At 35.9% G+C, this 24,924-nt stretch overlaps 2 protein-coding genes across 6 annotated transcripts in view; one reads left to right on the plus strand and one right to left on the minus strand.

Annotated features, from left to right (window-relative positions):
* Window positions 1–20,372, plus strand: part of LOC115226650 (centlein-like) — a 410,125-nt gene extending 389,753 nt beyond the window's left edge. For all 4 annotated transcript variants that reach the window (XM_036500365.1, XM_036500367.1, XM_036500368.1 and 1 more), the window contains 7 exons: window positions 1,018–1,115; window positions 4,064–4,172; window positions 11,432–11,491; window positions 13,192–13,287; window positions 15,621–15,806; window positions 17,517–17,714; window positions 20,153–20,372. In XM_036500365.1, coding sequence (XP_036356258.1) covers window positions 1,018–1,115; window positions 4,064–4,172; window positions 11,432–11,491; window positions 13,192–13,287; window positions 15,621–15,806; window positions 17,517–17,714; window positions 20,153–20,320 — 915 coding nt within the window. In that variant the 3' untranslated portion in view covers window positions 20,321–20,372. The remainder of the gene's footprint in view (window positions 1–1,017; window positions 1,116–4,063; window positions 4,173–11,431; window positions 11,492–13,191; window positions 13,288–15,620; window positions 15,807–17,516; window positions 17,715–20,152) is intronic.
* A 919-nt stretch (window positions 20,373–21,291) lies between these two features.
* LOC115232545 overlaps window positions 21,292–24,924 on the minus strand; it is a 36,524-nt gene continuing 32,891 nt past the window's right edge. The window contains exons 16-17 of one of the 2 annotated variants that reach the window (XR_004997867.1): window positions 22,345–23,007; window positions 21,292–21,497 (exon numbers count right to left, since the gene is read on the minus strand). Coding sequence is in view for 1 of the 2 variants with exons in the window: in XM_029802485.2 (XP_029658345.2) it covers window positions 22,405–23,007 (603 nt within the window). In the remaining variant the exon portion in view is untranslated. Of the gene's footprint in view, window positions 21,498–21,854; window positions 23,008–24,924 lie in introns of those variants that run through there. The other variant, XM_029802485.2, reaches the window with a different exon arrangement.

The following is a 24,924-nucleotide window of genomic DNA, read 5'->3' on the forward strand; positions in this document are numbered from 1 at the left end:
CTCAAAATTTTTCTTATCATTGTCAAAGACTCTATCACTTGATTTGAATACATTTATGTAGACTAATTTTTGATGCTACAGAGGATACACAAAGCCTCATACCTTACTTTTGAAAATCTTTCTATATAAGTGAAACCGGTTAAGTTAATAAATACTTTTAAAAGACTCATGCATTTTCAGATTCTTTTCCTTATATATATATATAAGCAATATCACATAACACACCACATCTGTTGCACTTCGGCGAATCTCATATATTGCATCATATGCAAACACTGTGGTGCTCTTTACATTGGAAAAACAGGAAAACAGGACAACGGAATTGCTTTCATGAACACAGAAGCATAATGCTTCATATGGCAGGCCAATCTGTCGCAACCCACTTCAACACTGTGAATCATTCTATTGAAAATTTATCAGTGTGTGGTATGGCCTTACACCACGGATTCCCCTTCTCTAAGAAACAAAAGGAACAACGTCTCATATTTGATCTTGGCACTATGTCCCCAACAAGTATGAATGAACATTTTTCCTTTCATCTTTACACTTCCTCTCAATTCTTTTTTACCCTTTTTAATCCTCCTTCCACACTCTCTCTGCAACATTCCCGTATTTACTTAGCTCTTCTCTCTCCATTATCCTTTTCCTTTCTGCATGCCCTCTCCTATAACTTCTGTTTCAAGCAGCCCATATTATTCTGCGTCCATTATTAGTTGCAGCCAGTTTTCCAAGCTGAAAGGATGTAAACCCTGTTTGGCTTTTTTCTCCTTTTCTACTCTTTTTCTCTGCCCCCTGGCAAAGGATTGAATCTGAAATGTTGGATATTCCACTCTTCACTGCAAGTTCACTGTACCCCTTTCACTTTTTTCCATATTTTTTCAAGTCTTGCCGACAGAGCTATCTGAATATTGCTTGATTATTATATGTATATATACATACATACGTATGTATGTATGTATATATGTATGTGTGTGTATGTATGTATATAATACATTTATGCATGTTGTCTGCTTCCAGAATTATTCCACTGAGATGATCAGACTAGCATCTCTTAATAAAGTCACACAAACTGACAATGAAAATACTCACAACCAAGTGAAGAGTCTTACTAGTCGGTAAGTGAAGTAGTCTTTAATTAGTTACTGTTTCTCTAAAAAAAAAATTAATGGAAATAGATACATGTATCACTGCATGATTGGGTATTTTGCTTCTCGACTATGTATTCTTTTGAGTTCAGTCCGCCATACATGGCATCTTGGCACCTTTGGCAAGTGTCTTCTATAGCCTCAAACCAACCAAAGCCTTGTGAGTGAATTTGGTAGGTGGCAACTGAAATAAGACCATTTAACCTCATAGCCAGTTGAGCTATGAGGTTAATATAATTGACCAGCCCTCTTCCCACAAAGTCCAGGCCTTGTGCCTATAGAAGAAAGAAATTATTTACCCACTGAATTGTATGTATGTTAGCTTTGTTGTATTAGTTTGTATAATCTAATTGATATTACAGTTTTATTCATGGAAAGGGATATTAATAAATTGCCTTTCCGTTATTGTTTGAATTTTGGTAAAAATATTCAAAAATAGAGTTAAATGCAGTTTCATACCACATAGGTCCCAAATGTTTCCTCCATGTCAAATTGTGACCTCTAAGGGAAAAGTATCTGACTTGTATATTGTAGTACCATTGTTGTCTGTCTTATAAATTTTGTTTCAAATCTTAGAAGAGTGAAATTATCCTTTTATCTTATGATGGCCAGCTACATCATAATATTTATATTTTATCAAAAAACAAAAAAAAACTGTATTTTAGGGCTTACATTAATAATAAACAGCTGCTACTGCTTGTGGGAGATCCAAATTAGGAATAGGTATTCCAGATAATATATCAACCAATCTTATCAGTTTGCCATACTTAAAAGCCTTAATTGAAATTGCATCCTTGATTAAGACATCCAAATTACTAATTCTGGTCAAAAAAGTACCAGAAAACAAACCAAAATTTTAATTTATTAAAACTTTTCAAATTTGGAATGCAATAGAAAAGTAAATTTGGTCTTTAGTGGTATTGTGAATATTCTTGATATGTTTCATTATTAGATCTCCTCAGAAAAGCATAATATAGACATATTCATTCTTATTAAACCCCCTTAACCTTTATTCTATACTCTCTTTACTCTTTTACTTGTTTCAGTCATTTGACTGTGGCCATGCTGGAGCACTGCCTTTAGTTGACCAAATCGACCCCAGGACTTATTCTTTGTAAGCCTAGTACTTATTCTATCAGTCTCTTTGGCTGAACTGCTAAGTTATGGGGACATAAACACACCACCATCGGTTGTAAAGCGATGTTGGGGGGGACAAACACAGACACACAAACAAATACACACACATACATATATATAAAGGGCGTCTTTCAGTTTCCATCTACCAAATCCACTCACAAGGCTTTGGTCAGCCTGAGGCTATAGTAGAAGACACTTGCCCAAGGTGCCACACAGTGGGACTGAACCCAGAACCATGTGGTTGGTAAACAAGCTACTTACCACACAGCCACTCCTTTGCTGCAGAGCATAGATGACTTGAGTGATTTTGTGCTTAATTTAAAACTTGTTGTTTATTATTATTAATATTTGTAGGGAGTAAAGCAGCTAACCAGCAGAATTCTTACTGTGCCAGGAAAAACGCTTAGCAGAATTTTGTCCATCTTTACATTCTAAGTTCAAATGCCACCAAGGTTGACTTTGCCTTTCATCCCTTTCAGAGGTCAATAAAATAAGTAGCAGTTGAGCAATGGGGTTGATCTAATCAACTTATTCCCTCCCACCGAAATTGGTGACCTTATGCCAAAATTCGAAGCCAATATTGTGCCAGATATTTGAAATCATCATTTTATTCTGCTGAGGTCGGCTTTTCGTTTCATCCTTTCAAGGTTGATAAATTAAGTACCAGTTGAGTATTGGGGTTCATGTAATCAACTTAACCCTTCACTCAGTATTGCTGACCCTGTGCCAAAATTTGAAGCCAATATTTGAAGGGAGTGAGGCTGTGAGTTGGCAGAATCATTAGCATACTGGGCAAAATGCTTAGTGGCATTCATCCATCTCTACGTTCTGTGTTCAAATTCTGTCAAAGTCAACTTTGCTTTTCATCCCATTCAGTGTCAATAAAATAAGTGCCAGTTAATTACTGGGGTCGATGTAATTGATTTACCCCCCCCTCCCAAAAAAAACCTACACACACCTCCCTCAAAATTGCTGGCCTTGTATCAGAATTAGAAACTAGTATTTGTAGAGGGCGGCAGAAATCATTGTGCTGGACAAAATAGTGTGGTATTTGATTGTCATGTTGCACATCATCACTGACTGAGCAAACATATGTATTGCTGTCATGGCCATCCTGTCCTCTCATACATCCTGTACAATATGTCTTTCACTTCCAAAGAAAGTAAAGTGTAATTTGAGGGAGATTTGTCTGCTTTTCTTGTACATTGATTGAACACATAAGGGAGCTCCCTTTATTGATGTTTGATTACTTCAACATTTTGCCTGTGTTCAAATCCTGAAATAGTCTACCCTTCATTCTTCCACGGTAAATAAAATAGATACCAGAGAAATATGTACCTGAGGGCTATGGCCTTGTGCCATAGTCGTAAATCATCAATGTAGATTGGTGGAATTGACAGAGCATCAGACAAAACAGTTCCTGATCTGTTGTTGTTTAATGCCAAGATGACCATGATCCAGAAGACCTATGATCAAACGATCAAAGATATACCAACCATAATTCAAATATGACATACCCCAAACTACCTTATCCAATTCATCCTTTATTTCTCTAAGATTGGTGAGAATAATTTTAGGTTTTGAGTTCAAATTCAGTCAACTTAGCTGTTTGTTCTTCTGGAATCAATAAATACCAGTCAAATAACATGTCACTCTTATTGATTATAGCCTCCTCCAGAACTCATGGCCTTGTGCCAAATTTAGAAACCAGCATTTTATCATCATCATAACATTTTAATAATAGCTTTTATTGTTGTTATTGTTTTTGTTGTTACTGGCAGCATGAACTGGCTTGAACGAGATATTTCACAAAAGCGTCATTTGATTGAAGAACAAAGGGCAAAAATGAAAGAGATGCAGGATAATGCAAAATCAATCACAGACACCATTGTAAGTTGTCTTTGGTGTTTATTCCTCGAAGACTTGTTCATTGTTTACTCTGTTGTTGTCACACAGGCATGCAGATAGCACATATCAACTTAATATATATATATCCACATACAAGCAATCATATATGGGCGTGTGGTTTGTGCATGTGTGTGCATGGTAGGTATCTATGTCTGTCTGTCTGCGTGTGTGTGTTTGTGTGAGTATGCATGTATATATGTACACACACACACACGTATATACATACACACACATATACACACACACATATATATATACATGCACACAGATATATACATATATGCACATACATATATAGACACATGCACATATATACTCACACACATATATACACACACAATTATGCATAAGATGCTTATATACACACATGCACACATTATTGTATCTCATATATACATGCAAAAAAACACATATACACACATGCACAAACACACAAAAAAAATACCCACAGAATATTGAATTTTCCTTTTACTTAAAAGTTCTATTTTTTGGGCAACAATATTTCCCAAGTGCATACCTCATACATATATCACAATCACTCCTATTAATCCCCCCCCTTCACACACTCTCTCTCTCTCTCACTCTCACCTCTCTCTCTCTCTCTCTCTCTCTCACACACACACACACACCACACACACACACATACTATGTGTGTGGTCTTTGTTACTGCTTAACATACAATTTTCCATACTTAACATGAGTAAGAGCTGGTTTACTTCTTGGAATAAATGTTTGTACAGCTGGGTGGATGCCTCTCCTATTATTAATCACTCGCTCATGAAATAGGGAGGGGAATCCGAGGTGGGGGCGGGCGGGGGAGGTTGATTACAAGGCAAACAAATTAAGGCAACTTGCTTAGAGGTCACTGAACTATAACTGTACTGCAATTTGAACTTATGATCTGCAGTCCAACATCTTGATCTCAGGGTCATTGACATTGCTAAACTGATCTTATTGCAATGTGAATATGTACAATACTCTCTCTCTCTCTCTCTCTCTCTATCTTTCCTTTTCTCTTTCTTTCTCCCCTCTATTTCTCTCTCTCTCTAAATCACACAGTTTCCTTTCTCTTTCTCTCATCTCACCCTTTCCCCTTTCTTGCTCTATCCTCTTTATCTCTCTATTGTTTCATGCTTCTGAGTTCCTTGGCACTAAATACAGATGATCTGTCAAAGAGGGAAAATAAGCACTTAGATATACAACAACAGCACAAAGAAATGCAGATATCTCTATGTGGCCACTTGACCTGTTAAAAAGCAGCAGCCAAGTCCCACCTTAATCTCACACACACAAACACATACTACCATCTTTAAAAAGTAGCGACACATTGAACTGAGTGGTCCTAGATAGACTATACCTAGAAAAATAAATGACAGGATGACCAAGGTTGGAATGCTTCTGATCATATAATACCTGGTCAATCAGGGTTCACTTGCAGCAAATAGCAACAGAAGCTTGCATAATACTTCGTAGGCATGAATGCAAATGAACTAAGAAGCTGAACATTGACACTTTGACATTCAGATTAGTTTGTCAAATGTGAGCTTATTTGTTCACATCGTTTAGAATTAATCATGCATTAGTTCATAGCTTCAAGATTTCAATGATGTGGTTGTATGTTTTTAGAACATAGTAGGGAAGGTGTAAGAGGCCAGATCTGGCCGGTTTAGACATAAAATATTTGGGCCAGATATGATCAGTTTAAATGCTAAAGAGTTAAATTGATAACAATTTCTGAGTTAATGCCATATGAGAATTATTAACTAATGAGATTATTTTCTTCTTCACTGTATTAAGTATTATCCTGAATTAACTGGTGTTTTATGATGGGGAAGATGGGTTTCTTACAGTCATTATTATAACGTGATACTTTGTTGTTTATATTATTCTACATTAATCTAGTGATTTCTTATCACTATTCTACTAAATACAAAGGAAGCTATAATATACTGAGGAGGTCTAATAGCACCAAAATATGTCTGAAGTTGATGTCCATACTTGTCAGGAGCAAGTCAGTTACATAGATCTTGGTATTTGGTTGGTACTTATTTTATCAACCCCAAAAAGATGAAAGGCAAAGTTGACCTCAGCAGAATTTGAACTCAGAACATAAAGAGCTGGAAGAAATACTGCCAAGCATTTTACCTGACAATTCTAAATTTATGTTTACTTCTTGTCATATTAGTATCTATATTATGCCATTTATAACTATGTGTTGAAAGGTTATACTTTTAACACTTTAAATATTGTATGAAATCAAAGACATAATTGAAGCCTCTAACATAATCACATTTAAGCTGATACAGTGATTTCTGCTTAGGATTGGATTGGCTAAATGACTGTTGACACCACTGATCACCAACACAAGTTCTGATTGTTGAAATTGTTTGCAACTGCCAAATATTCCTGTTACAGACCCATCTATGATCAACCCAAACTACAAGCAATTTAATTTATTCCACAATCAAGAACAGCCTAGCATGAAACTCAGAGTAAACTGTCAACTTTTGATTTAATAAACTTATTTATCAGTTCTGGTTAACATAGGCATAGCTATGTGCTTAAGAAATTTGCTTCCCAACAATATGAATGGTTCAGTCCCTCTTTATGACACTTTGGACAAGTATCTTCTACTACAGGTTCTAAATGATCAGCGCTTTGTGTGTGTAGAAACTGAAAGAATCCTCTCATATACATATAAAACAATAAACACTAATGACACATGGGCAATAGATTTCCTCAAATGCCATGGAGGTAGTAGGCAATTTTTGTTACTTAGATGACCTAATTAGCAATGAAGGGAAATGTTTTGAAAGTATAGTTGGTAAAATAAGAATAGGATGGAGAAAGTTTAGAAAACTGTTACATCCTCGCTCTCTCAAAAAGTGAAAGTGAAAGCTAGATTATATGATGCTTGTGTACAAACAGCAATGCTACATTGTAGTGAGATGTGGGCCCTGGCTGTGAGTCATGTGAAGACTACAAAGGCATTAAGCTAGTATTTTCAGTTGGACAGGCAATGTCAGTGTGCATGTATGACAAAGCACAATTGTGTTGTGAAAAAATTTAGGTATAAGTGGAATGAGATATAGTGCACAAGAGAAGTCTGTGCTAGTATGGCCATGTGATATGTATGGATGAGGAGAGCTGTATAAAGAAATACTGACTTTTTTACATGGATGGAACTTGTGTAAGAAGTAGATCCTAGAAGACATAGGACTATGAAGGCTGCTTTCAGAGAGTTGAGCCTCATGGAGGAGATGACAAAGGACCAAGATAGTTAATGGTCCACTGTGCTTGAGAAGCACCATCTATTATGTTAAAAGATTGATCCTATAAGCATTGTTTTATACCTGTATAATCACTTGACACTGATCTCAATCTATTCCTGACATGCTTTCCCCACCTCTCATCTTCCTAACACCCATCCCTCCATTCCACTTCTGCTCTATTCAGCTGCTGTAATTTTATGAGAGCAGAACTGCACATATTTTATCTCTTTTATGCTAGTTCCTTCTAGCATCCATCTTTTTTTCTCCATATTATCCCTTCTTACTAATTATTCTTTTCTGTGCCTCTAGTTATCTCTCCCTCTCATCTGAGCTACATTTTATACATGGAGAATTGCAAAAAAAAAAAGGGGGGTGGGTCAAGTTGGAACACAATGGTGGTGATACAAGAATTAAATAGGACAAAAACAGTAGCATTTTATGTACATAAAGTGCATTTGTGTGATGCAGCTCACCTTATATTAGGATGACATAAAAGTTGATATGAGAAGTAAATTGCAAACCTTGATTTAATTCTTACACGTGCACACACACACACACTGAAACTAAATAATCTCCTTTCTTTTACTTGTATAATTCGTCTTTTTGTAAATGGAGTCAGCTCCTAGAGCATTGTTATTGTCATAGAATCCCGATAATGGCAGTGTTTGTTTTAGTGATATGATGATAGATATATAAAAAAAAATGTATTTTTCAGTACTAAAGACAATGATGACAACATTGGTTTTGTTTTCCATGCCAGTTTAGAATTACAAGAAAGCCAGAAAATTTAGATTTGGCACACATGAAGTGTCATGAGGCGGGGGAGGAGTGGTATGGGGAACAGGAACTGCTGGGATTGTTAAAGTAAACTATTTCTAATCTTTTCTTGAAGTAATTGGAGCTGGTTTCCAGGCTATTTCATTACATTATTTGGTCATAAAAGATATCAATGTATCATGTTGAAAGACTGCTAATTTGAAGGAAAAACTGAATTCTTAAACACAAATGATAAAGCAAAAAGGCATAAAGAGTATTTTGGTTGTATTTTCTCTTTTCTTTTTGTTTCAGTTTCTAACACTTATCAAAGTTATTGTAAGGTTACCTTATCTTTCTACAATTTTGCTAACAAAATGTTTGACATGCGTTTGTTATGCTAAAGAACAAATGTTAAACCGATTATATAAGTGATGTCAGTGGTTACCATAAATCTCTTTATTTACTCGTTCATGTTAAATAAAAAAGGATATACATCCTTTTCTAAGTCATATAGACTCACAGAGCCGGTTTCCATAGCGCATATATATTTTTCTCCTTGAACACTGGTCCATCATAAGATTACTCATTTTTGCCAGCTGAGTGGACTGGAGCAACACGAAATGAAATGTTTTGCATAGGAATACAATAAATCACCCAGTCCAGGAATCGAAACCATAATCTTGCGATCATGAGTCCAACACACTAACCACTAAACCACACAACTTCCATGCTCATACATGTTGTCTTCTCTCTAATAGTTGTCTAAATACAAATGTGTTTTAATTTGCTTAAGGCAAGTGTTAACCTTTTTACAGTTGGAAGTCCTTCTTAAGAAAAACCACTGTTAATTATTAAGAGCCCTTTTATTCCTTAGAAAGTGTTACAGTCCTCCAGAAAGCTATATAAAAAAATTCAAGCAATGAAAGAATATTTCTTATGACCTTTTTTTTCATAACATTTCTTTTAATCAGAGGAGAAAAGTACACATCCATAAGCTCATTTCAAGGCTTCTGGAAGTCCTTCTTAAGAAAAACCACTGTTAATTATTAAGAGCCCTTTTATTCCTTAGAAAGTGTTACAGTCCTCCAGAAAGCTATATAAAAAAATTCAAGCAATGAAAGAATATTTCTTATGACCTTTTTTTTCATAACATTTCTTTTAATCAGAGGAGAAAAGTACACATCCATAAGCTCATTTCAAGGCTTCATCAGTTTAATTGCTAAGTAAAAATAATACTGATTTTATAGTTTGGTTGCCTTAACTCTTTAGCATTTAATCTGGCCATATCAGGCCCTAAATATTTCAAATCCAATCTCTCACACCAACCCTACAATGTTGTTCTAAAAATAAAGAATCACATCATCAAAATTTCAAAGCTATGAGATAATACATGATTAATTCAAAACAATGTGAATTACATTACATTACATTTGACTGAGTAATTTGAATGTTAAAGTGTTAATTTAGTGAATAAGGGTGGAGAAGGGTGGTTTTCAATTGGAGTTCATATGACCCTTGGGGTCTACATAAGATTTTGTTAAAATTTATGTGCAATGAATAGGTTATGCTTCTAAATTACACAAAATATTTCAACAATTTTTCATACAATTCCTAATGATATTAAACCCCTTAGCATTGATATTATTCTGTCAAATGTGATACTTATTTATTCACGTTGTTTTGAATTAATCATAGATTATCTCATAGCTTTGAGATGTCAATGATATGATTGGTTATCTTTTGAAATGACATTGTAGGGGAGATGTGAAAGGTTAGATGTGGCTGGTCTGAACATAAAACAGGTAGAATATTTGGGCAGATGAACTAACGCTGAAGGGTTATTATACTATTATAAAAATATAATAGATTTTTTAAACATTCAGTGGTTGTGAGGGTCCACCCAACTAAAATAGGTATCAAAGAGTTCCACTGGTAGGAAAAATGGTTTAGACTTTTCTTATGATGACACTTTTTTAGTTTGAGGAGAAAAGCTCACATCCATAAGCTCATTTCAAGACCTCTTTGCTTTAATTGTTAAATAAAAGTAATACTGATTTTATAGTTTGGTTGTCTGAAGTTAGTGACTAAGGGTGGAGATGGCTTAGACTAGTAGTTTTCAGTCAGGGTCCATTATGACCTGTGGGATCAAACAGAATTTCTTGCAGCAGATTTTCATAAGAAAAAGTCACATGAGTAGATTCTTTCTTTGTTTGATTTTTTTTTTATATAGCCATCTGGAGGGTTGTAACACTTTCTCTGAAATAAAAGGGCTCTTTATTTTCTCTTGTGATTTCTATTTTTTCCTTTAGCTTTTGTATTTTATCATTGTCCACTCAACTGGCAAAAATGAGTTGTACCTGTATTTAAAGGGCTAACATTCTGTATCAAGCTGAGAACTATGTTAAGGGAATGCATGTCAGTGGAGTACTCAACCACTTGCATGTTAATTTTATGAGTAGGCTGTTCCATTGTTCAGATCAACTGGAACCCTTGTCATTGTAACCAACGTAATGCCAGGTTTATTATTGTAATCTTCACTAAGGTGGTAAGCCAGCAGTATTGTTAGTACCCCAAACAAAATGCTTAATGGCAGTCATTTCATCTGTCTTTACATTCTGAGTTCAAATGCTGCTGAGATCAACTTTACCTTTCATCCTTTTGGGGTTGATAAAATAAGGTGCCAGTCTAAGGCGTAGGAGTGGCTGTGTGATAAGTAGCTTGCTTACAAACCACATGGTTCTGGGTTCAGTCCCATTGCGTGGCACCTTGGGCAAGTGTCTTCTACTTTAGCTTCAGGCCGACCAAAGCCTTGTGAATGAATTTGTTAGATGGAAACTGAAAGAAGCCCATTGTATATATGTATATATATATATGTTTGTGTGTATGTGTGTGTATATGTTTGTGTGTCTGTGTTGTCACCCCAACATTGCTTGACAACCAATGTTGGTGTGTTTACATCCCCATAACTTAGCGGTTCAGCAAAAGTGACCGATAGAATAAGCACTAGGCTTACAAAGAATAAGTCCTGGGGTCAATTTGTTCAACTAAAGGTGGTGCTTCAGCATGAGCACAGTCAAATGACTGAAACAAGTAGAAGAGTAAAGAGTAATCAACTAACCTCCTCTAAATATTGCAGGCTTTGAGCCTAAAGTAGAAAGGTTTATTGGTTATCTTCACTAATATGACGTTCTTTTTTTTTTTCTTTTTTTCCAGAATGTTTTAGAAGCAAATTTAAAACAAGGAAATAGCGTTTTTGAACAACAAAAACTAAAGGTTTGGTAATTTTAATTTTGGTCCTCAGTATCTTTTCCTTGCAGATCTTTGTTGAAAATATTATTATTTTTTAGCCCCAGGTTTTCAATTATGATCAAGCAGACCTATGATTAAAGGTAATCCAGTCATAACCCTCCTGTCTATCTCAAGAGTATGTAGGGCTGCATTATTTAATGTGTTTTTGTCTTATTTTAGACCACATGTGCTTGTATGTGAATCAGTCTCTTATAATGTATTAAAGGCATGTCTACCTAGCAAAGCTCATCTCTTTTCCAAACAGTTGGTTGTGGCCAAATACTGCAGATCTGATAAGTAAGTGAATTGAAATAGTTTGACAAAGAATTGAACCTGTGTCACAGATTTACTTTTCTGTTGGTTTACCCAACACTTTATACCACTTATAATAAAAGGGAAATTCTGTCTGGGACCCTTGTATCTCAGTCTACATTTGCTCTACATTGTCATATTATAATTTTTTTTTAGAATCAGGATGATCCTGGAATTGAAAATGTGCCCTTCATTTGGTTCTTTGAACATCCAGCATTGAGATTTTGATTTAAAAGCATTTGAGTTGCTATTTCTAGCAGGCAAACCTTGGCTGATTCCCACCATCTTCGTTGGTGTTTGTCAGATGATGCCAGAGATCAAAGGGGAGATAAATGACATTCGCCTCATTAATTTTATGTTGAGATAAGAACTTTGGGACTAATTGGCTAACAGATGGAATTCAACTTGAGACTGGAACAATAGAATGATTGCATTACAGAATTAATTCTCATCCATCCTTAACCTCTGATCAAATACCACCAGGACATATAGTCATTATAGACATTTTATAGTCATGCTATTTAGCTCTCTTTAGTTTTGGGCTGTAGGCCCAGTTAGCCCTCCACAAGAACTAGCTTAAAATTCTGCACAGAGTGCAGCTTTTAAACTAGTCTATGATAGAGTGCTGAGCTTATGATTGTGAGGTTGTGAGTTTGAATCCCAGACCGGGCTGCATGTTGTGTTCTTGAGCAAGACACTTTATTTCACATTGCTCCAGTTCACTCAGCTGTAGAAATGAGTTGCAACGTCACAGGTGCCAAGCTGTATCGGCCTTTGCCTTTCCCTTGGATAACACTGGTGGCATGGAGAGGGAAGGCCAGTATGCATGGGCGGCTGCTGGTCTTCCATAAACAATCTTGCCCAGACTTGTGCCTGGGAGGGTAACTCTCTAGGTGCAATCTCACGGTCAGTCATGACTGGAGGAGGTCTCAATGATAAAAGAAGATACGTCTTTGAAATAAATAGGAACAACTGGAATTGCTGTAATGTTTGTGTGAAACATGGCAGAGTAAGTGGAAAAACTATTTGGAGCTAACGAGTTTAGTCTTCTTCTCCTTTTACTTGTTTCAGTCATTGGACTGCAGCCATGCTGGGACACCACCTTGACAAGTTTAGTCAAACAAATCTATCCCACTACTTATTTTTTAAATGGAGTACCTGCTTTGTTGGTCTCATATGCTGAGCCATTAAGTAAATGTATAATGTTTTTTTTTTTAAGGTGTATAGTATGATTTGAAAAATGATTATTGCTGTTCAATCAGTGTTGTTAATCATAATTCTGTTCAGTCTCTATTGTTAATCATAATTCTGTTTATTCAGTGTTGTTAATCACTAATCTGTTCGATCACAATCTTTTATTGTTTTTCAACTAGAATGATTTTATGCATCAGAAACTGATAGAAATGACCAAAAAGAAAGAAGACTTTGAGAAGAAACACAAAAACCTGGTTCACATTTTAGAGAAAAAGGTAAAAATTCTGATTCTGTTGTCATTTTAGAAATAAAATTTTGTCTCAGAATTTTATGTCTGTAATTATATAAATCTATAGTGATTGCAGTAATTGTATGATATTAGTTTCAAATTTTGGCACAATGCCAGCAATTTCAGGAGAAGGAGTAAGTTAATTACATTGACCCCAGTGGTCAACTGGTTCTTATTTTATTAACCCTGAAAGGATCAAAGGCAAAGTCAACTTCAACAGAATTTGAACTCAGAGCATTAAGATTGACCAAATGCTGCTAAGCATTTTACCAAGCATGCTAAAGATTACATTGCCTTGTGTAATTGTATAATACTGGAAACTTACAGAGAATGTTGCTTCAATATTCTCTGTTTCTGATATAATTTGCAGTATTTTGAGGTTTCAGCTACAGAATTTTTTTTCTCTTTTTTGATAGTTTTGTTAAGAGGAAGCTATTGCTTCCATAACATTCATAGATCTTCTGAGATTGGTGATATCAACACAGTAGGTCATTATTTTGTAAAATGTATATCTTGTATAATGATCTTCACAATTTATCATTATCAAGTAAAAACATGGCTGACAAGGGAATTCTGAAGATGATGCTCTGAAAAAGTGATTAATATGGAGTATAGTCTAAGATGGTTTGGCCAATTAGAAGAGGAGAGACAAGTGTATGTCAGGTGGGTTTAGATGGAGTTGGTACCCAAATAACCAGCTAGATCTAAAGAACAAAGGCTATTGTAGTTGTTTGAAAAGGTTGAATGAGGTAATGGCACATCTGTGGGCTAGAGATTGAAGTGTATTGTGCCGGGAACAATATTTCATTGTAGGTTTCCTTTAAGCATATGACTGAAGAAAACTGGCAGGAAAAAGAGGAGAGGCACTGTCAGATGTTAAGTATTCTACGTAATATAGCACAGGATTATGCTTTATTTTAGATTCATCTGAACCCATGCCTGTATGAGAAAATGAATGCTAAAGCAATGTTGATGCTGATGAATAAATCAATGAATAGCTTTAAGTGTAATCCACAAATCTATTATTCTGGAGATGCAAGATATCAGATGTTCAGCATGGGAATAGAAAATCAGTATTCAATTAATATTTCTGTAGTAATGCCATCTTCATTGTTAGACACACCGCCCTTAAAATTTACACCTTAAAATGAGAGCAGTTTTAATTTTTATTGACAGTAAGAAGTTTGTTGGAAAGTAATTTAGTGGCTATGTCAAGCAGATGACAAAGAAATACATAAAGAAGCTAATATGCTGGCTCTATTTCAAAAATGTGTTGCTATTTTATCTCAGGTCAAGTATAATGCAGTAGACTTATGATAAAGATATTCTAGTCACAACCACTCCATTTAAAAATTTTTTTCTGATGCAATGTATTGAATTCTTCATTAGCCAATGAGTTCTTCCTTTTTTAAAACTTTTAGCATTTAAATTGGCCATACCTGGCCCAGAATAATCTATCTGTTTTATGTTCAAATTGATCATATCTATCCTCTAACATCTACCCTACAATTTAATTTTTAAAATAAACAATCACATCATTGAAATCTCAGTGCTACAACATAACACATGATTAGTTCAAATTAAAAGAGTGGCTGTGGGGTAAGTAGCTTGCTTACCAACCACATGGTTCCAGGTTCAGTCCCACTGCACGGCACCTTGGGAAAGTGTCTTCTACTATAGCCTCAGGGTAACCAAAGCCTTGTGAGTGGATTTGGTAGACAGAAACTGAAAGAAGCCCGTCGTATATATGTATATATATGTGTTTGTGTGTCTGTGTTTGTCCCCCCAACATCGCTTGACAACCGATGCTGGCATGTTTATGTCCCCGTAACTTATGACAGTAGAGTTGCTCAAGGTACCATGCAGTGGAACTGAACCCCGGACCATGTGGTTGGGAAGCAAACTTCTTACTGCACTGCCATACCTACACCTATGTGGAATTATTTTTTTTCCTTGCCAGTAAATCAAAAAGCCTCATTTTGAAGGCAATTGAGGGTAGTTTTTGTCTGTATGTTATGCCAAAATGTCTTGTTTTCTCATCCTTTATAAACTTGAAGTAGCATATTACATAAGTGATAGACTTAATCATTGTTTGATGTGACATCTCCACCTGACCTGTGGATACTTTTAGTAAAATCCATCCTTTTGGAAGCATTCAGGCTAGGTTCTTGATCTGGAAATAACTTATATCCATTTTCCCACCAATCTTCAAAGCTCTGAAAAAGAGCCATATGTGTTCTTCTTCCTCCTATGATTAAAACATGTACAAAAAAAATGAAAAATAATATTGCATTTGATTTTAATTACATTGTGAAACAGAATCGGCAGTATGAATACACTTTACAGCAGCACGAGAAGATGCAAGCTGCTGTAAGTGAATTGGAAAAATCCGCCCAGAAACATATTGTAGAGATAGCAGCCCAGAGTGAAGCAGCAATTACCAACACACAGAACAAACTAATCGCAGCCCACTCAAAGATCGAATGGTTCCACAAGTTTGTCAAGGTAGGAAATATATTAATGATAGCAGATGTAATATAGTAAGTGATATTTTTTGTTGATGGCAACATCATTTTGGATATACATCTAGCCAAGACACAGCTGATGCCTGTTTGCCATCAGCAGAGAAATTCATATGTTGGGAAAACTTACATATTGTCTGTTTCAATGATGAAAATTCAGTTATTCAATCAACTGAACCACCTATACATTGGAGTAGTGTAGTGTGTGAGGGACTGAGTATTCCATGTGCTTATGTACTCTTAATGTAGAATCAGTATAACACAATGTACAACAAAGTCAGTGCTTTGAATTATAGACATACTCCATACAGTAGTCTTACAATTTCCATCTTCCCAGTTTCTTCCCAAGACTTGAGTCAACCTGAAACTATGATCAAATATATTTGCTCTAGATAGCTTGCAGTAATATTGAACCCTGGACCCCATTGTTATGAAGTAAATTTCTTAATTTACTTGGCCATGTTTCATCCACTATATTAGTTTGTTAGTCTGAACAAGTCAATCACTCTCCAAATATTGTTGACTGGAGGGTTCAAAGTCTCTATTAATGCAGTCACATGACCTAAACAGATCACTGAATTGAATATATGTTGAATATGTGACTTCAAAGATCAAGGTTCAAACTCATCCCTCCATCCATCCTCTCAAATCACTATTCTATGGGGTCCTGTCACAAGCAACTGTCATTACACTTTTCAGTTGAATTCCTAAACAGGATCGATTAAAACTATGGATGTTATCCAACCATTTCATTTTTGATCTACCCCTAAGTCTCCTGCCAGTTAGCTCAGCTTGAAGAATCTGTCTTGTCACTACAATTGTTTCCACATGTCATTATACCCACAGTCCATTGGTGAAATTATATAATTAACATAGTGTGTAATCACTATCGTCCATCAAAGGTGCAAAATGTGTTTTCCTGGTAACCAATAACTGTGGATGAGCTTAGTATAGCATACTACAAAGTGGTTTTTACCTAAATTTTATCCAACTATCATCATCATCATCGTTTAACATCTGTCTTCCATGCAGGCATGGGTTGGACGGTTTGACAGGAGCTGGCCAGAAGACTACACCAGGCTGCTGTCTGTTTTGGCTGGTTTTTACAGCTGGATGCCCTTCGTAACACCAACCACTCCACAGAGTGGACTGAGTGCTTTTTATGTGGCACCAGCACAGGCAAGGTCAGTTTTGGCATGGTTTTTACAGCTGGATGCCCTTCCAAATGTCAACCACTTTACAGTGTGGACGGGATGCTTTTTATGTGGCACCAGCACTAGCAGGGTCGCCAAGTAACTTGCAAGACAAGGAATTTTTTAGAAGAGAAGGGGGCATTGGAAGAGGTGATCTTGCATCAGATGTTGAAAGGTGACAGAGAAGCAGAAACAGGTGTCTTGCTATAGGAGAGGTATATAGCTAGGGACTGCTGAACTCTACACATTTTTTTCATTCTCTCTCTGTTTATTTCCTTTTATTCCTTTCTGTTGAAGAGTGTAGGCTCAAAACATAAAAGACTTGTTCATTTTTCCCAAGTGTCAAATTAATACATTTGGTTGTTGTTCATACACCTGTCTTCATCTTTTGTTTTTCTATAAATCTCAACTACATATATGTGTGTATGTACATGCACATATGTATATATAATGTCTTTTGTTTGTTTCCTTTTGTGTGTGATGGTGGAATTTTAATACAGATATTGAGCCATGAACTTGTACATCGTATTTACCAAGTGCGAGAAACATTAAACAAGTCACAGATGGGCAAAATACAGCAACAGTTACCTTCACACACAAGCATGCAGGAGGCTAAGAATCTAGCCAAGAATATTTTGAACATAAGTGATTTAGAATTGAATGATATTATGAAAGGAGATAATTTAACTGCCAAATTGGTAAGTCATTTTTTCCCTTATTATGTTGTCTGCTTTTCATTCATTGCACTTTTTCCTATTAAAATAAATTTCCTGTGACTTTTAATTGTTTGAAAATAATTAAGAATTTTGTAATACTCTTTACTCTTTTTTACTCTTTTTACTTGTTTCAGTCATTTTAGTGTGGCCATGCTGGAGCACCACCTTTAGTTGAGAAAATCAACCTCAGGACTTATTCTTCATAATCCTAGTACTTATTCTATCAGTCTCTTTTGTTGAACTGCTAAGTTACAGGGACGTAAACACACCAGCATCGGTTGTCAAGCGATGTTGGCGGGGGACGAACACAAACACACACCCTCATATATATATGACAGGCTACCAAATCCACTCACAAGGCTTTGGTCGTCCCAAGGTCGTCCCAAGACACTTGCCCAAGGTACCACGCACTGGGACTGAACCCGGAACCATGTGGTTGGTAAGCAAGCTACTTACCACACAGCCACTCCTGCGCCTATATATTTTTCTAAAATAATTAATTTTGTCATTATTAAACTGTTGTTAGCAACATAAATTAACAAAAGACTCTGCCATATGATTTTGACACCTAAAGCTATAAGACAATCGTTTACTCCTTTGTCATCTCATTTTCTTATATGTGTGTGTGTGTATCTATGTGCCTGTGTGTGTTTGTCCCCCACCACTGTTTAACAACCAGTGTTGCTATGTTTACATCCTTGTAACTTAGTGGTTTAGTGAAAGTGACTGGTAGAATAAGCACCAGGCTTAAAACAAAATAAAAAACAAGTATAGGGGTTGATCCATTCAACTAAAACTTCTTTAACGTAGTGCCCCAGCATGGCCGCAGTCTAGTAACTAAAACATATAAAGGATAAAATATAAGCAAAAGCTTATCGGTGCTGCAGAGTTCCAGTCCATTTCATGGTGAGAAACCTCCATAAAGTTATCAATCTTACATTCACTGGAAGATTGAAAAAAGGGGGAAAAGGGCAAGATATAGAGAAAATAAACCTGAGAGACGTTTATGAATTTGTGTTGCAAGGTGCCTGAGTTGAAACTGTGTGTTGAAGCAGATATTGTTATATTTCAAAGGCGGCGAGCTGGCAGAAATGTTAGCATGCCGGATGAAATGCTTAGCAGTATTTCATGTCGTTACATTCTGAATTCAAATTCCGCCGAGGGCGACTTTGCCTTTCATCCTTTCGTGGTCGATAAATTAAGTACCAGTTGCATACTGGGTCGATCTAATCAACTAGCCCCCTCCCCAAAAATTTCAGGCCTTGTGCCTAGAGAAAAGATATTATATTCCAGGATGGTCTTCTTTTATTTTTTCCAAATAAACACATACACCATATATTCGTCCTTCACTCGTTTATTATGGACTAAACAGAGCAGGAGGATACACATGGATGGAAAGGGTCATTGAAGAGGTCAAAGATGTGTGGTGAAATATTTCCAGACAATGGACGAGATAAAACAAGAACAGTAATGAAAAACAAATGACCATTCCGAAATACAACCTGAGGGATTTAGTCACCGGCTAGAGAATACACAAGCCAATAGTTTGCCAAGTTGAGAATAGGACAGGAGAGGTGAACATCCATGACTGTTAATGCCAGTAGGTATGGCACAAGGAAAAAAGAAAAGTTGAGAGAGAAGGAACATGTACATGCCTCTTTTCTGACCATTTTGGAAACATTGATTTTCTTTTTTATAAGAACTCCTCCTACAAATTCATAGGATGTTTCTTTCATAAATGATTTCTGATTTAAGCCCAAGTCCATTTTGAAGGGAAGGGAATTAGTTGCCTAATCAATCTCAGTACTTTAGTGACATTTCATTTTATCGACCTCAGAGAGATGAAAGGCAAAGCTAACCACAGCAGAATTTGGACTCGAAATGTAAAGATCTTGAGCAAATACTACAAAACTTTTTTCCCCACTACACTTTAAAACCAAGGTGCCACATAAAAAGCGTTGGTACTGGTGCCATGTAAAAAGTATTGGTGCTGGTGCCTTCTAAAACACATCCAGTACACTATGTAAATTGGTTGGCATTAGGAAAAAGCATTCTATGGAACCTGGTGTGGACCCTGTGTGTTTTACGTGGCACCATTACCAGTACTTTTCACAAGGCACCAGCACCAATGCTTTATACATGGCACCATCACCAGTGTCATATTGTCCATCCCATGCCAGCATGGAAAATGGACTTTAAATGACAGTGATGATGACAACTGTTTTAAATGATGATGCTAACCGTTTTACCAATCCTCCACCCTCTGTTAAAGATGAAGCTAATTGTCTGCTAAATTATAATTTTATTAGCAACATATATCTGACATTTGAAATCCTTAATACATTTCAAAAGATTGTTGCAAAACAAAATTTTACTGTGACAATTCCAAAGATTTCTTATTTCATTTTGATTTGTTTCAGCAAAATGTAACTGATAGTCAATATGCCAAGGACCAAAGATGGGCGTCACTGTGTGAAGAAACCATCAAGTCACGTGATGATTTTGTTATTCCTCTATTGGATCTTTTCATTAAGAAGTTAGAAGAAAAAGATAGTTTATTATATAGCTTATATTCAACAAAATATTAAAATACAGACAATTTTATTTTTTAAATATATTTATTTATATATAAATGATTATCAATTCTTTTTTGATCAATAAATTCATGATTTTTTTTTCTTTGATATAAAAATATAATTTCATAAATGCTTTGAGTAATGTTCTATTTTCAATAATTTCTAGAGCAGTTTTGTCTAGTTTACATATATGTATCAGTATAAATGTGCATGATGTATTCTTTACAATTACTGGACTCTTATGAATTGATAAATTAATATCTAAAATCTTCAGCAAATATTGATTTATGAAAAAGTGCTGAGTAGGTCCAAAGGTGTGTCAGAGGTTGAAATTCATCGCAGACTTTCAGTATAATACAGGAACAGCACTCCACCATGTAGAAGTGTGTATGAGTGGATCGAGAAGTTTAAAACTAACCGGAAAACGTGAAGCACAAAGAGGGAGCAGGATGCCCCTCAACCTTCACCACTTATGTGAAGATTCAACAAGATCAAGCGATGGTTGGTTCTGGTGAACTAATGAGCAACCAACAAAGAGAGGGTATGTTCTCTGCAAATTAGTCATGGTTCTGCATATGAAATCATCCGCAAAAAGTTTTGCTTCCATAAAGTCTGTATGAGATGGGTGCCAAGAGAGCTTACAGAAGTGCATAAGCACAGTTGTGTGGAGATCTGTTACTGCTTACTCAGCTGCTACAGTGATGAAAGCAAAGCTTTTTTGGAGAGAACAGTCATAGGAGATAAGGCATGGGTCCAATAGGTAGAATTTGGAAAGGAAAACTCAGAATTGGCAGCAAAAAAGAAATTCAAGTAAAGTGTACCACATTTTGGGGGAACACAAGAGAGCCTATATTGAAACATTAACTGGATAAGGGGTTTAGCCACCAATGTAGGCTACAGTGAAATGCTGGCCAACAAACTGAAACCAGCAATTTGCACCAAACACCAAGGTCTATTGTCAAAGCAAGTGTTATTGTTGCACAACAACGCATGCCCAAATATGGCCACCCACACTATTGAAACCATTGAGTTTCAAGTTCCTGGAATGCTCTGCATAGTCCAGATCTCATCCCTTCTGACTATCATCTCTTTGGACCACTCAAACATTCTTTATGAGGTTATCTGCTACAGATAAAGAGGTGCAGGTAGTAGTACATAAATGGTTGTGCAACCTTCAGAAAAACTTTCTCTGATGAAATGAGTAAACTTGTAGACTGCTGGCAGAGCATTGAAAAGCAAAGGAACTATGTTGAAAAATGATGTAAATGTTCAACCCCAGCTTTTGTTTAAACAAATTACAGAACAAGAGTCTATGTAACTTTTGACTTATCCTTGTACATTTTGAAATGATGGTGAATGAAAAATTAGCACATTAATAATGAAATTAGAGAGCTTATTTGTTAGAAATGATCTCTGTTTTTCACACATTAATCATTTATTCATAGGGCTTGCATATAATATCTTCACTATTTTGTATGATTTTTTTTTCTTTAAAATTTAAAAATAGTGGTTACTGTAAATAAGAAATTTTCGTGATTTTTTTTTCTTTGATATAAAAATATATAAATATATAATTTCATAAATGTTTTGAGTAATGTCCTCTTTTCAATAATTTCTAGAGCAGTTTTGTCTAGTTTACATATATGTATCAGTATGAATGTGCATGAGATATTCTTTACAATTACTGGACTCTTATGAATTGATAAATTAATATCTAAAATCTTCAGCAAATATTGATTGATGAAAAAGTGCTAAGTAGGTCCAAAGGTGTGTCAGAGGTAAATAAGAAATTTTCATAAGTGGCATACATATTCAGAAGAGAGATTTCTATGCATTTAGTAGAGAAGCATTCATTAATCAGTTATTGGTTAATAACTATTTGGCACTTGTCAAATAAAACTACCATATACCATCTCAACATTTACATGATATGATCAAGGATCTTCTTTGACCTATGTCTAATTCATCCACCATCACCCTTATTTAATGAAACTGCTAAGTAGGTAACACACGGGTCAATTTCTTCGACTGAAACCCTTTAAAGTGGTGCTCCAGCATGGCCACAGTCAAATGAGTAAAACAAATAGAATACATGATTAAAATCCTTCTTGGTATTTTTGTTTCCGTATTGTTTTTACTGGTTGACTCATAGATGTTAATAAGGATGAATTGATGCTGTGAAATGGATTAAGTTGTTGTGAAAATAATGACTGTCTTTCAATTGATGGAGATCTTCTAAATGGATCAGCAGATTGACGCATTTTTGAATGAGTTGGTGACCCACCAAAACCATCTTCAAACTGATTCGTACTTGAAAAAGTTGGTGACTTTGACATGCTGTCAGTCTTAGTAAACAGTGATTTTCTTTTTGAGAAATCCTTAGAATGGATTGTTTGTGATAGAGGTGGTGATAAGCTACTGGAATCAAACGTTTGTGATCGAAGAGATGTGGTCGGCTGAGAATGAGATAACTTAGTAAAGTCAGTTTTGTGAGGAGTTTTATGTCTGTCTGATTCTTGTAAATATGTTGGTAAAGACAGAAAAATTTCTTTAACAGAAGTTGAGACTGTTTGTTGGCTTGAAGACTGAAAATGTGTTGGTGATGAAAGTTGAGACTCTCGTTCACCAAATTCTTTGTCGACCTGAGCAGTTGCAGATGGATAATTTCCATTAGAACTTTCAGCATCAGACCACCGTACCTGAAACAAGCAAAAGAAAATTAAAGTCATTGACATAGCAAGCCCAAAATAATTGTCTTTAACCTAGTCACTATTTTTAGTTGCAGCTGCTTCACTTCCACTAATATTGACTTTTTTGGAAAACAGAAATATACACAACTTACATTACCTAAAGTCATGGATATAATCTAGTAAATATTGATTTTAAATGTTTGGCACAAGGCTAGTAAGTTTGGAGAGAGGGTAAGTTGATTACATTAACCCCAGTACTCAATTGGTGCTCTTTTTATCGACCCTGAGAGGATGACAGGCAAAGCTGACCTCTATGGAATTCAAACATAAAGACAGACAAAATGCCACTAGGCATTTTGGCTGGTGTGCTGACGATTCTGTCAGCTTACCACCTTTAAACTCATAAACGCTAACAAGTCAACTGAAGAATTATTACTACCACGTAAAGATAATAAAATTCATTTCTTACCAAGTTATACAGATATTTAGAATAGAAGGTTCATTACTCTTACTAGGTACATCAGCATAATCATTATTGTTTAATGTCTGCCTTCCATGCTGGCATGGGTTGGATGGTTTGACTGAGAACTGGCACGCCAGGAGGCTGCACCAGGCTCTAATTTGATCTGGCACAGTTTCTACAGCTGGATGCCCTTCCTAACATCAACTACTCCAAGAGTGTAGCGGGTGCTTTTTACATGCCACCAGCACAGGGGTGGGGCATTCAGGCAGTACTAGCATTGATCTCGTTCAAATGGTGCATTTTACATGTCACTGGCACATTTTCATAAATGAGAGAGAGAGCAAGGTTTATAACATTTACAAGGCACACAGAATTACATGAGATAAGTTGTATCTAACACACACATTTAAACATAGAAGAGGGGTTTAAATGAGAGAGATGTTTGTTTAGTAAGCATAAATTCAGATGGCGACAGAGACATTTATTATTAACTAAGCACAAGCATTGGAGAGTACCAGTGGACCTGGTTGGCTCTATGCCTGATGGAAAGGCAGATGTTATGATGATCAAGATGATGAAACATACATTTAGAAGAGAGTTTAATAATATTTACTACTGCCTGTATTTACAAGAGAGTAATTTTATAAATCAGATGTGTTATTTAATCAGAGGTTTAGTATGTTGGTACAACTGCAAGAACATACCATTCAGCAGTATCATCACTCTTTTAAGGTCCACTTTTCCATGCATGGACTGGAAGAAATTCACTGAGTGAGATATTTTACGAATGGATTCACTTCCTGTCACCAACCCTCACCTGTTTCCAAATAAGGTTATATTCCCCATCATTAGACAATGTTTTCATAGCAAATTGGAAAAAAAAACAAAAGACACTACTTGCATAACAGTGACATTTGTTTACAACTGTCACATGAAGTCAAGACCAGGATATAGTATCACACATAAATACATATAGATATATATATATATGTGGAGGCACATGACCTAGTGGTTAGAGCAGCGGAGTTGTGGTCGAAGGATTACGGGTTCAAATCTCAGACCGGGTGATGTGTGTGTTTATGAGCGAAACACCTAAGCAGAAGGCAATGGCAAACTTCTGCTGACTCTTTCACCACAACTTTCTCTCACTCTTTCCTCCTGCATCTTGCAGCTCACCTGCAACGGACTGGAAACCTATATGCCAAGGAAACCGAGAAAGCAGCCCTATGAACAAACAACAACAATATATATATATATATATATATATATATACACACACATATACATACATATATATACACACATATACATACATACACATATATAAGGGTGTGTTGAAAATTCCTGGCTTTAAGGGTATTGCGAAAGGCCTGGTTAGAGGCCCAACTTTCTGAGTTCTTTTACAGGACTTAGAAAAACTGAAAGACCACTGCAATAAGTGTGTGAATCTGAGTGGGGAATAT

The sequence above is a fragment of the Octopus sinensis genome, linkage group LG2 (assembly GCF_006345805.1).
Source record: "Octopus sinensis linkage group LG2, ASM634580v1, whole genome shotgun sequence".
NCBI lineage: Eukaryota > Metazoa > Mollusca > Cephalopoda > Octopoda > Octopodidae > Octopus > Octopus sinensis.